The sequence below is a fragment of the Marmota monax genome, unplaced genomic scaffold (genome assembly GCF_021218885.2).
Source record: "Marmota monax isolate L192 unplaced genomic scaffold, Marmota_monax_Labrador192_F-V1.1 WCK01_AAM20220418_F8-fsc00087, whole genome shotgun sequence".
Lineage (NCBI taxonomy): Eukaryota > Metazoa > Chordata > Mammalia > Rodentia > Sciuridae > Marmota > Marmota monax.
The window spans coordinates 923704-937882 of NW_026693476.1; the positions used below are offsets into that span (position 1 = coordinate 923704).

General features: G+C 39.8%; 1 protein-coding gene across 1 annotated transcript in view; it reads left to right on the forward strand.

Annotated features, from left to right (window-relative positions):
- Positions 1-14179, forward strand: part of Tbx15 (T-box transcription factor 15) — a 108413-nt gene that overhangs the window by 56187 nt on the left and 38047 nt on the right. Inside the window, exons 2-5 of the mRNA XM_046458295.2 lie at positions 3181-3394; positions 8040-8141; positions 9952-10123; positions 11195-11362. Coding sequence (XP_046314251.1) covers positions 3181-3394; positions 8040-8141; positions 9952-10123; positions 11195-11362 — 656 coding nt within the window. The remainder of the gene's footprint in view (positions 1-3180; positions 3395-8039; positions 8142-9951; positions 10124-11194; positions 11363-14179) is intronic.

Consider the following 14179-nt stretch of genomic DNA (forward strand, 5'->3'; position numbering starts at 1 on the left):
AGAGAAATCATCTCTAAAACTTCTGCTGGGCTCTACCTAGGGTGTCTACTTCCAACCTTTTCATCATGGGAGAACTCTGTGGTGAGGAGATTTTGTAATTCTTTGCTACAAATGGAGGTTAAGATTTTTTTATTTTAAAAAAACTTGTTTTGAGAGGTTTATAACAATTCATAATATTTATGGTAAATGAGGAGCTCTTGGGATATTACAGACACAAAAAGGGAATTGGAAATCCACTTCTTAGGAAATCTGAATTACTATGTTTTGCTGAGTGTGTAATGATACGGAGTCAGGCTAAGATTTTTCACTCAGAAACAGCTCTTATCTTAGATAAGTAGCTGTACTTTTCTGTGCTTTAAGGAGACCAAAAAATAGCTCCTGTTTGGTCCTGAGACACAAAGTTATATGCTTAGACATGTAGAACCCAATTATAAAACTTTATAGATTTTTAATTTTTTTGGAGAGGATATTAGCTGGATTAGTGATTATGGATAAGCCAAAGTTTTTGGTAAGAAACTTTTTTTCTAGGAGGTATGATTCCATTCTGCAGCTATCTGAAGGTATATAGAAGTGACAGATGAGGAACGGGAGAGGATGGATGGAACTGACACTTTGTTCCCTGTGGACACTGACAAGACTGTAAGATACTCTTGCCAAGGATGCTGCCTAGGTTTGACAGAGAAAAAAATCCAGGGTTAGAAAGAAAGACAAAGAACCCATGGGACATGTTGTTCACAGGTGTAGAGACCTGTTGCAGTTGAGTGAGGGAGGTAGCAAGATGGGTGGGCATTTTGGACCTTCTTTCTTCCATTATACTGGTCAAAGACTGACCTGCGAGAAGCTCTGAATCTTGACAGCATTACAAAGTCACTTGTCAATTCTTACACAGACGTTGCTCACAAGAAGGCAGAGGAGTGGCCAGCAAGTACATGAAAAAATGTTTAATATCACTAATCCTCCAGGAAAAGCAAATGAAAATCACAATCCCATATCACCTCACTCTAGTAAGAATGTCTGTGATTAAAATAGACATTGGGAAAGTGTGGATGAGAATGTGGAAGAAAGAAAACACCTTAGTGCTCTCAGTGGGAGAGTAAATTAGTACAAACTTTATGGGAAACGTGAAAAATAAACTTAAAACTGAACTCTTATGTGATCCGGCAATTCTACTATTGGCTATATATCTAAAGTAAATGAAATTAGTATGTCAAAGAGACATCTACACTTTCGTGTTCGTTGCAGCACTATTTCCAAGAGCCAAGACATGGGAACAACCTATGTTCATCAACTGATGAGTAGATAAAGAAAATGCTGTACATATGTCCAATGGAATACTATTCAGCCAATAAAAGAATAAAAGTCTGTCATTTGTGTCAACATGCATGAAACTGGAGATCATTATGTTACGTGAAATAAACCAGCCACAGAAAGACAAGTACCACATGCTCTCACTCAGAGCTCACATCTAAAAAATTCAGTCCTATAAAAATTGAGAGTACAGTATGGTTACCAGAGGCTGGGGAGAGTAGGAGAAGGAAGGAATGGGAAAGGTGGATCTATGGGCACTCAGTTATGTTTATATTAGAAGCAAGAAGATTTGGTGCACTGTCACACAGTAGAACTAATGTACTGCACATTTCAGAAAACTAGACATAAGAATTTTTGAGTTTTCACCACCAAGAAACGATAAGTGTTTGAGAAGACAGATATGTCTAACCTGATCTAAACATTACAAATATATTCAAACATTGACACATCATATCACCCCCATTGAAATATACAATTTTTGTGTTTTTATAGATCAATCAAAAATAAATTTAATTGAAAAAAGAAAAATAAAGTAACCTAGCAAAAATGATAAATATTTAAGAAGATGAAAATGGTAAATGGTCTGATTTAATCATTGTATATTGTACGCATATATCAGATTATCAACACTGTCCCATAATTTGTACAATTATTATGTCAATTTTTAAAAAGTTAAAAATAGAGGTCCTTTGTCAGAGTTATATGCTTCTTTCGAAAAATCCAAACTTTACTCATCAATATTTACTTTACGGAGGGAATGTTCAGTATTGAGGCTGTGTTATAGAAACAGGTTCTTAGGCTTGGTTTGCAGTACCGTTTGGCCTAATAACATTGAATTAGCTAATTTCAATTTGGAAAACCTGAGAACTTAGAATTCTTGGCATCCAGTTCCTCAGAGAAAAATGTATAAATTCCTGAGGAATCTTCTCTGGTACATCTGACTTCAGCCTTCTCCATCTTTCTGCCTCCTGTCTCCCCGCCAGCCACACACACACCTCTCTTCATGAGAACAGAAGACACAGGACAGGACCATCTGACCCAGCATGCCAGCTTTTTATTTGGTTTTTCTGAATCCCACCTTCCTGTTTGGATCAACCCTCCCCTCACCCATACTTCAGAAACCAATCAAGGTGTCTCCTGAACTCATTTATTCCTTTTGTTTCAACTGCCTTCTCGAGTAACTTTTTCCATATGCTTATATCCTTGCCTCACAACAGAGATTTTTTTCCCATCAAGAATGGCCTGATTGGGTTCCTAGGAAAAAACCATTTACTCAAATATGTGACAAAGTGCTTCTAAAGAGCCCAAACAACGTTTCATTACTTTTGATGACCAGGGCATACATGAGTGGAGGAAAAATTGCTGGGTTTCAAAGCAACAGACCGATGGGCCAGGATACTGAGTGGTGGGAAATGAAAGCACACACATCGTCTGTAGCCTTGGATCTTTTCTACCTCAAGTGAAATTGTCTAATCTAGGTCTGGAGATTCAACCTCTCATTGATATTTTCCATTAATCTGGAATTTTTTTGGGGGGGTCACCCCAGTTTGGCCTCATTCCCTTCAACACAGTGACATTAGTACTCCTTATATGGCCTGTTGTGGGCCAATTTTCTTCAGCTGTTGCTAAAACTTACTAAAATGCCAGATGTCATGTTGGAAACACGAAACCTGAAAGGAGGTCGTAAATCACAAAAACAAACCATAAAAAAAATAATAAAATACCCTGAGTGCCGTGCTCTGGAGCTCCCAGCTTCAAGTCTCCTTTTGTTCACCCCTCTGCACAGCGTCCCCCCGCCCCCCTGTCTTTCCGGGCCAAGGGTGGGGGCAGCTCAGCAGTTTCTCACCTAAGGCTTGATTGTTTATTTTGCAGATTCCGAGCAGAGCACTGGTTCAGACTCAGAGGTGCTCACTGAGCGAACCTCCTGCTCCTTCAGCGCTCACGCTGACCTGGCCTCAGGTGCCGCCGGCCCTGTGCCTGCTGCCATGTCCTCCATGGAAGAGATCCAGGTGGAGCTGCAATGCGCTGACCTCTGGAAGAGGTTCCATGACATTGGGACAGAAATGATCATCACCAAAGCCGGGAGGTAAGGATGAGTTTCTTTGGATGGAGAACCAAATCCGCAGACTCCACATATTTGTAGTAGTGTCAGTTAAGCCAGTGCAACTTGCACCCCATTTCCTACCTTGGGACACTTGGTAATGTTGTCCTGTTGCATTTACTGTGATTTGCTATCTTCCTCCAAGTACCCAAATAGAAATCACCTCTGTTCTCCCAAACATTTTCCACCTACAATGGACATCAGCTGATTCTGTGGACCCATGGTACCCATGGCCAAAATACCGATTACCAAGGTCAGTGTTTACTCTCACATCCAAAGTTTGCAAGAAGTCTGCTCCCCAAACAATACCTTACATCTTATAAGTCATTTAAAACAATCAGATGCTTGTGTAAGAATTGTGTACGGTGTATGGTCTAAGCCCTGCTGGTTGATCCACTGCACTTTTTTGTTGGTTTAAGATTATGAAATTTGAATGGTGATCTGTGGGGAATCTCTTGCAAAACTGTTTACCTAAAATGATACAATCTACAAAAAGCTCCTCTTGAAAGAGATACTTTTAGTTGAACTACTCCTTTATTGACGTCTTTCAATTCTCCACTGTTAGGTATTTGTTTTGTGCTGGAAACTCAACATATATTATGTCCTTTAAACACCACAGAAATCCTATGAGGTAGGATATAATCATCCCATGTATGGACAAGGATGCAAAGACTGGAGGAGGTTAATTCACTAAACTAAGGCACAGGGAGAGTAAGAGATAGTTCCAGAAGTTTACATAAATTGATGTGGCTCCAAAGCAATGGTGTTATAGACTTATAACTCTGAGCTATTTTTTCTTATATTTTATTTTTTAGTTATAGTTGGACACAATACCTTTATTTTATTTATTTATTTTTATCTGGTGCTGAGGATCAAACTCAGGGCCTCACACGTGCTAGGTGAGTGCTCTACCTCTGAGCTGCAATTCCAGCCCCGTAGCTCTGAATTATTAAGAAATGGTTGTGGTTCTCCCTGCTTGGATTCAGAATGAAAATGATTGAGATAAAATTAAAAATGGAATAAGTTTTTGAGAGTATAGAAGTAGCTAACTGAGATAAAGCAAAACGAATTATGCTTCTTTTATATTTTTGGAGCCAGTATACATGGACTCACATGTCATGGGACAAAAAGAAGATCCACCTCACTGTTTGCATGAACATGGTTATATAAAGTAAAATATAAATAAAATAAAATAAAATGTAAAATGAAATATAAAAATAAAATGAAAGAATATTTTGATTTGGCCCAGTTCACCCACATGCATTTAGGGGAAACCTCTCAGTACAATAAACATCATTAAATATGAGGTTAGAATGAACCTGAAACCTTGTTCATTTTCTCTCTCTTCTGGAGCCCTCTTCTTTAAGTTTTAGTGGTGAACAAAACCATCAAAAGTCTTCTTAGGTGGAGCAACTTTGAAGACTTATTCTCAGTGCCATCTCTTTCTTGTTACCTGGGTTTTATGTTCTCCTCTTCCATATTTTGTGGTGTTCAGGTTTGAGAGAAAACAAAGCAATCCAAGGAAAAAAGTTTTTATTTGAAAGTTTTAGTGTTTTGATTTTTGGCAAGAAGTTTATAGAGAGGCGAGGCAAATTATTGTATTCTTTGTTTTTTTCTTTTTGGACTAGAAGCTTTCCTAGGTGTTAGTTGGTGCTTTCACTTTGCTGATGGGTCTGTGTTTTCTAGTTGCTCTTGTCCTGAACCACTCTCTCACCCCTACACTTCAGTGAATTCAGTTCATTTGAGCACCTACTTGACGACTCTTTGGTAGCTGATTTCACCATTTCTTCTGCACATTTCTGTTTTTAAAAATTCACCTCAATACCTGGATATACCCACATATTCCCTAGCACATACACAGATTATTCCTAACTCATGTTGAAATCTTTTATTTTTATTTTAGTATTTTAATGTGGTGTATGTTGTGGGGGGACGAATTGATCTTGAGGACACTTTACCACTGAGATACATCCCCAGTCCTTTTATTTTTTTTTTCTGTTTTGGAACAGGGTCTCCCTAAGTTTCCCAGGCTGACTTTGAACTTGTGATTCTCCTGCCTTAGCCTCCCAAGTAGCTGGGATTACTGGTGTGCACTACTGTGCCTGGCCTTTGTTTCTGTACTGGATTGCCTCAGCTATTGCTGCATGTAACTCTTAATTCAGATTATTCTGGACAACTCAGAAACACACCAAAAAGGCTTCTTCTTCTGTGAATTTTCTTCATCCCTTCTTATCCCCCTGGTCAATTTGTTTCTTCTCACTTCATTTTCCTTCCTATGTAGTATCCTTTTTAATTTTAATTCCAGCTTTCATTCACTTAGTTATTTTAATTATATATGACTCTTTGCCTTTTTACCCCTAAGATCTTAGTCACCACCCATTTCCCACACCCAAATGAATCCTGTTGATTTAGAGTTACTGCAAGTCTATAGAACCCCCCATTGTTGAATATACCAACGCAATCCATGTAGTCAGCACCATGGACAGAGGTGCTTCTAGGGATTATTGGGTTGAGAAGACAAAATACGACTGACCTAAACTTAAGCCATAAAATTAACACCAAACACAACTCCTTTTGTGAAATATGAAAGATTAATATTTCTCCAGAGTATTCTGACTCCACTTGATATTCTGTGCTAAAATGCCAAAAGGAGAAACAATGCTTGCCAAGTTGTTAAGGGAATTCAACTTTAGTCATAGAATTTTAAACAGGGAGGCACCTTAGAGATGATCTCATCCCTTTGCTTTGTTTTATAGGTGACAGGGCTAGAGACTTATTCAGAGTCACACAGCTCATTCATTTTAGAGCTTGGATACTGGGAAGGGATTGGGTAGCTTCTGCATTCGAGGTCACATGACTGTTCCAGACAAAGCAGGTATTAAACAAGACATTAAACCCCTTTTCTTGAAGTCATCAAGACAAAAGCAAAATCAGTTTCTGTCAGTGTAATACAACCTCTGTAGGTGACTGAGAGGAACCACATTTCCTTACCTCAGGTAGTAGGTGAGACGACTTTGTCTCTATCCCTGGAGAGATGCTGTCCAATCATACATACACACAGGGCAATTGTGAGCCACTCTTACTGAGGAGGGAATTACTGATCTGTATTTAAATGTGTTAACCAAGTTTTTCAAATTTTTGGAAAGAGTTAATGTGGATCAAACTGTCTATTGTGAATGTTAGATTCAGTCATTGAGTAGCCAGCCATCACATTTTAATAGCCCACCACAAATCTAAAATATAAAGCTTTCTATAAGGGTAGGGGAAGAAAAATCTAAACTGATTTAACAGCAGAAGCTTCTGAAAAGTAATAAAGTGGGAAAGAAGGAATGGTTATATGTTATATTTTGCAACTATTTAAGAATTAGCCATCATCCTTATTGAAGGTGTGTGATCCCTTTTGTATCCCTCAAATATCATGATATCATCGACTTACTGACAGAGGACATTTGCTCCTGGATTGTTTTTCCTGGATAAGTAGGGAATGTGTGACTTGCATAGAGAGCATGTCCTGTAATCGTCCAGCATACATTTGGAAGATGGCTGTCTGAGGTCAGAGTATGGTCTATGGCCGTGAAATGGAGCAAAGCCAATTAGGCCATATGTGGATCAAGCTTGTGACCTTGACCTCATTAGCACTGTGCTTTGCCCAGCTCGACTAACCAGCCCCAGATGGTTAAGCTTAATGCAGCATTCTGTGTACAAGTACCCTACAGCATATTCAAGGCAATCCAAATTTTTGAACTGAGCACTTTTTATGTCTGGCTCGATGCAAAAGAGCTTGGTGTTTTTCTTCTTTCTTATGGATAAAGAATGGTGAACTTTATTCTAGACTTGTTGAAACCCAATACCTCTTTTGGTCTGCTCACTCTCCTCCTCTCCTCAATTATGAGAGAGGTTGTAAAGTGCCATATCCTGACCTCACTGGCTTTGGCAAGTTTAACAAGCCATTGTGGTAGAAACAAGGTAGTGCCCAGAGGCCACTAGAATTCATTTGGTATTTGCTCCTTATTCCACAGGGTCCTTCCTCTGACACACACGTTGACAGCCTGAGAACTTGCAGAAATGTTCCTACAGTTTTATGAATTGAAAGGAACTTTGGTGGACTTTTTTTTGTGTGTGTTGGGGGAGGACTGATAGCACCTTCACTTTTTCTCATTTTTTTTTTGAGATTATTTTTAGAGTGACGATTTAAAAATAAACTCAGTCTGTCAAACATATTTTACAATCACCTACAATTAGTTGTCAAAAGTCCCCTGGATAATAAGAAGTAGGTAAATTATTGTGTTTATCTTCGTGACGATTATAGCTAATAGAAAATGTTGTGTGGAGACATGCTGATACCCTTTCCCCCAAACACATATATTACATTAAAGATTAATTAAAAATATAAAGCAGATATAGGGCATGGTAGAGCCTCTTGAGTGAATGAATGAGTCGTCAAATAAGGCAATTTAAACTAAGAAGAGATGTTGTTTCAGCAATATCGGTCTCCACTATATTTCATAGTGATCATTTTCAGAGCGAAAAACAAATCAACAATCTTTAAAACTTAAGAGTAGGTTAGACTTTTACTCCTGGTACTCCCCCCCCACACTCTTAAGAGCTTATTTCCTGTTCCTTTTCACAGGAGGATGTTTCCTGCCATGAGAGTGAAAATCACTGGCCTGGATCCACACCAACAGTACTACATAGCAATGGACATTGTACCTGTGGACAATAAAAGATACAGGTAGGAATGGTGGGAATTGCCAGCATGCCAAGACAGTTCTTTAAACTCATTAGGTGGAACATTTTAACAGGGTACACTGCACAGGGAACAAGGAAATGCCAATGGCTTGTGGCAGAGTATCAGGCAGGAAGTGGTAACTAGAGGTAGGACATAAGAAACAGGGCTCAGTAATAGTTTGGTCTTGAATCCTTTCTAGGTCTCCAGGCAGAAAAGGAATTTATAGTGTCTCTTAGGGCAGCAAAAGTTTAAATGTTTCTTGAGCCTAAAATGAATCTAGTTAACATTGACATTGATTAAAATCTCAAATCATTTGATTTGTGAAATGCTAAATGAGTTGGATTGAATTATTTTGGAGAATGGAAGGGGAAATGGGCCAGTGTAGCATATTCAATCACACATCTAATATATGGAGCATTGGGTAAGACCTCAAGAAGAACATCTAGTTAGTGAGAATTATTGTCCTTAATATGGGTATGGGTTTGCTAGATAGTGTTCTCTCAATGCCATTAAAATCTATCATCATCTTCATGTCTCTTAGATGACTTGTATGCAGTTCTTATTAAAAAAAAAGCTGCCAAGTTTCTTTAGCATTTTAGAAAGCTAGGCATGGTGGTGCATGCCTGTAATCCCAGCTACTCAGGAGACTGTGGCAGGAGGATCACGAGTTAGAGGCTAGCCTTGCAATTTAGTGAGAGCCTGTCTCAAAATGCAAAATAAATAAAGGACTGGGGATGTAGTTGAGTGGTAAAGCACCTCTGGATTCAATCCCCAGTACCTAGAAAAAAAAATACTAGTCAAATCATTAAATCATGGCTTATTTTTAAATATCCAAAGTTGGAAAACTTGGCCCCAAACCTATGAATTTGAAGGCCAGGATAGGGGAAGAGAACTGGTCAAGAGACACAAGGCCTGGATTGCAGGACTTAAAAGAGAAGATGCTTCCGGTATGTTTTAAAGAATCTTGGAAGTTGTAATCTGGACTGAGTGTCTCTGTATGCCAAGGTCCAGGTCTCACATGGTCCTTTGGAACTGAGAAGCAAGGAAGCACCAGATCCCTGGAGATGGCTTTTCAGTACTACGGGGAAGCCAATGGGGCCTAGAAAACTGATCTCTTCTACTGCCAACAACATTTCGGGGTTTAGTGGTGTTTATGGGAAAATAATGTGGAAGATGATCAATCTCAAAATGAGGCTCCCAATAGATTTTGGTGGTATTTGTAGGAATGGTTGCACAGAGGATCTCCGTTCTCCTAGAAACACTCAGAATTCAGGCTCTTAGCAAGGAAATGGTTAATGAGGAGAGACTTAAAGGGTATCTACACATGGCTGCCTTTTATAGAACAATATGGAAGATGTTTTTAATAAGGAACAAAATCCTGAACAAGTGGCCAAGGGATTATATGGTTTGCATTTGGAAGGTGAAAGGTTGCAGTAAAATACCTCTTCCCTAGCTAGACACGCGGGCTCAGGATGCCTGTGCGCACACAGGGGTGCACGGCAAGGAGAGGGAGAAGAAAGGAAAAGGACTGTGAGAACGTTTTCCCCACCAGAGCTGTAGCTTTGATCATTGACCACAACATTTCTCGGCCCTCCTTCACTCTGTTCCCTTGTCCATTTCCATGTCAGTCCCATTTCCCCCGGATTCCTACCTGCCTTTCTCTTTTTCTCATTTATATTCTCTACCTCATTCCTGTTACTTCTCCATTCTTGTCATCTCTTTGTCCTCATTCCTATCTCTATTCCGCCCCCCCCCCAGGCCCATCCCTCTCTGCATCTGTCTCTAAATTCTCCTCTTTCCCTCTCTGTCTCAGATACGTGTATCACAGCTCCAAGTGGATGGTGGCTGGCAATGCGGATTCCCCTGTGCCTCCCAGGGTTTATATACACCCGGATTCTCTTGCTTCTGGAGACACCTGGATGAGACAGGTGGTCAGTTTCGACAAACTCAAGCTGACCAACAATGAGTTGGATGATCAAGGACATGTGAGTTAAAGAATTGTATCTTCCTCTGCCTCCCTCCTCCCCTTTCTGCTTTAGAGCTGACTAACTCCAGGCTTTATCAAGTAGATACAAGAAGAATCATTCTGCCACTTTAAGTCATTTTAAGCAAGTGAGCACAAAAGTTTTTATTTTTAAATCCAGTTAAATTTCATTTATTACAAATCTAACATTTAGCAAACATCTGCTATGCATCAGCTTGTGTTTATCAGACAAAGTCCTTTTGCTCCAGGGACTTAACGGTTCAGTCAGGGAAGCAAGACAGAAACACAAGACAAATTAAACAATGGCAAAAGAAATCACAACATTCAGTAGAATAACTCACGGGGCAATAAACTAAGGGAAACAAGTGAATGACAGTTTTGGCTTATTTGTTAAGAAATTTGTGAATTTACAAGAGAACACCAAGTCTCAAGGTTTTGCAGATATAACTAGAGGAACTGATGTTATTAATTTATCTCTGGCAAGGAAACATATACTGAATTTTCACTCATTGCAAGAATCCATACTGGGGGCTATGGCAAGATTGAAGAAGCTAAAACCATGGCTCCTATCTTCAAGGAAATGATGATTTCTGAAGGAATGAGAACACACACCATTCATACTCACATGACATAAAAGAATTTCCATAAATTCAGTAATGAGTGCAAATAATAGCATATAGGATTTAAAGATAGCATGAACCCATGCTGGAAATGTGAAACTGGAGGCAACAGCCTGTCACACAGCAGAGGTTCTGAGACCTGTTAGTGGACTGTTGTGCTCTGGTGCTAGAACAGTCATTCAGCATTTTTCCAATTAAAGCAAACAAATCACATCTACCACCCATGGTGGGGATGCTTTGCAGCATGCTTCCACACAATGCTCTGTATTGACTTAGTCCTTCCTACGGTGGGGTGGGTGAGTACATTGATTTCCAGTTTCTGTATATCTCACCCCCAATCTGTATCCTTTCCATAATGCTCCCATCCTGGGTTTATTTTGCATGAGAACTTGAAAAGATAGAGAGGGACCTTGAAACCAAACCTAGCGTAATGTGTCCTTTTCTCATTTCAGATCATTCTGCACTCTATGCACAAATACCAGCCTCGAGTTCATGTGATTCGCAAGGACTTCAGCAGTGACCTTTCGCCCACCAAGCCTGTCCCTGTGGGGGATGGGGTGAAAACATTCAACTTCCCCGAGACTGTGTTCACCACAGTCACAGCGTATCAGAACCAGCAGGTAAGAGGCTGCCCTTGAGTGTCTCTGCTTCTAAAGGAGCTTATTCTTCCTTTTGGTCAGAAATGCTTAGTTCTTCTCCACATCAGTGGGTAGACAGAATGACAAACACTAGACTTCAGTGCACAAAGGGCCCTGGGGGTGAAAATACAGCAGTGCCTGGAGACAGCAAGTGTATCTTCATTTAGACCAGAGACATTTTTTTTTTTTGTACTGGGGATTGAACTCAGGGGCATTTGACCACTGAGCCACATTCCCTGCCCTATTTTGTATTTTATTTAGAGACAGGGTCTCACTGAATTGTTTAGTGCCTTGCCTTTGCTGAGGCTGGCTTTGAACTCCTGATCCTCCTGTCTTAGCCTCCCAAAGCACTGGGATTACAAGGCGTGCGCCGTCATGCCCGGCCAGAGACACTGTTCTTGACCAAGAGGACCAAACCTCCTGAGATATCCTCATGTCTCTCTGTACTTGTACCTGTGCTCATGACCTCTTCCACATCCTGTCAAGCAATCCTCATCTTTTGGAATTCCTTTGTAATTCCTTCCCTCGTATCTGAAGTTTTCTGTGTATTGCTCTACCAGTCTACATAGCCATCGAGCCCATCAAACTATTTAAGACTCACCACTTCCATTTACACTTGAGGATTAAATTTACCTCCATATGATCACCAGCCACATCCTAAGATCTCTTTTAAGTTTTTATGTCTGCAATACACTAATTCATCCTATGAATATTTATTGAGGCGTTATTATGTTTCAGCCTTAGTAGAGAAATAGAGCTGATCAGGATGATTCTTTTCCTTAAGAAGAATTTTCAGTTGAGTGAAGTTTATAAATACATAATGATGATACAGTGGAATAATTTTTAATGACAAACATGTGGAAGGGATGTTTCTTGGTTTGGGGAATAAGGAACTTTTCTCGGAATTGTGACACTTTTTCTGAAATTGACACACACTTAGGAACTAGCCAGATTAATGCAGGAGACGTGTGGATGGGGGAGGAGCAGAGGAAGTCACGTCTGGAATTACTGTGGGCTTCTACACATTGTTCTTCTTTTGAAGAGAATGTGGCTGGATGGATTTAAAAGTGGTCTTACTTTATGAAATTCTCTACAAGTTGCATGTGAAACCTATTTTTGTAAATCACACTTTATCTTTTGGCATATTGTCTAATTAAAAGGATCCTGTAGTGAATCCTTTTCTGAAGCACAGAGATTTTTGTTTATCTTGCTTATGAATCAGCATATTTTTATTTGGTGACTGCTCAAAGCCAAATGAACTTATACTATTATAATTAATATCATTTGTATTGGATACTTTGTTTTGTGCTCAAAGCAAGTGAGGAAACCATTTATATACTAGTTATTTATTAAATACTATGTGCTAGGCAGGTGATGGTGAGTTATGTGATCTTTGTCTCAGATAGAAAGAAAATTTCTGTCTTTTCTGGCTTAACTGTACAATATTCCTTAGATTTCTTTACCCTCAGAGGAATTTGATAATTCCTTAGTCTAGTAAAGGTCCAATACTCTATGAATGTCAGACTTTCTCAGGAGGTATAAAGTGTTTTCAACTTCAGATGGTCCTTGTGGTGCCACATTTGACCCAAGCTAGAAGAGCTTTAGTTTATTTTGTGTATGATTTATAAATTATTAAACACATTTTCAAACACTTTAGATAGTGGAATTTCAGAGGCCATAGGACGAGCATACAGGAAACTTTAATAATCAAGATTTTTCAAGCTCTGATACAAGACAAAGCAGCAACATAGATATAGCTTTTGTAATAACAGGAACCTTGGGATTAACCCTGGCTCAGAAGAGGGGGAATAAGAGTCTAAGTACTTTGAACCAGGTATGGTGGCTCATGTCTGTAATCCCAGTGACTTGGGAGGCTGAGGCTGGTGGATGGCGAGTTCAAAGCCAGCCTCAGCAACGGAGAGGTGCTAAGCAACTCAGAGAGACTCTGTCTCTAAATAAACTACAGAATGGGGATGTAGCTCAGTGGCCGAGTACCCTGAGTTCAGTCCCCAGTTCTCCCTACCTATCCAAAAAAAGAGTCTAAGTACTTTGAGTAACTGATTGAATTTTTCCAGGATAACCCCAGCTACTATTTTAATCATTAGTTTCTCATGAGGATAGTGATGTAGCAATAAATTTTCCGACTTTAGGACTTAGTTTGTAGAACAAACTAAAACCCTGAAGAGTGGACATTGTATCACTTCAATGAGGTCAGTTCTAGAGGTCAGGGGAGGCACTACTGCAAACAAGCTAAAAGTCAGAAATTATAGCTTTTTTCGACAGTGAAAGAGGACCAAACGTGGGGACTTGAAGTCCCTTTCCCTTCCTGCACTTTCTCTTGGTATAGGCCTTTAGCATCTGAGTACATTCCACACAGATAAATATTTTGCCTACATCTGGGCTGAGGTGGGGGCAGAATGCCATGTTTAAGGTCATGTAATCTGGCAGCAGATAAACCTGGTTTGATTTCTGACCTTTCCAGTGACAAATTGTGTGACCCTAAGTAAGTTCCTCAGACCCCTTTCACTTGTGTTTCCTGGCCTGAAAATGTACCTGCCTCATAGAGGCATCAGGACTAGATGAAGGAATGTGCATAAATTCACCCACAGAGACCTGGCATACAATTAGTGGTAGTCAGCCTGCATTGCTCGGTGACTGGGGCTACCTAGGAGCAAGGCAGAGTGGCCGAGTTTAAAGGGTGAACTGCTCATTAAGACAGAAAATGGATTGTTGGGAATTGGAGGAGCTACGGTTGGCTCTAGAAGGGATTATGATCAATAGGTTAACTGGTTTGGTCTC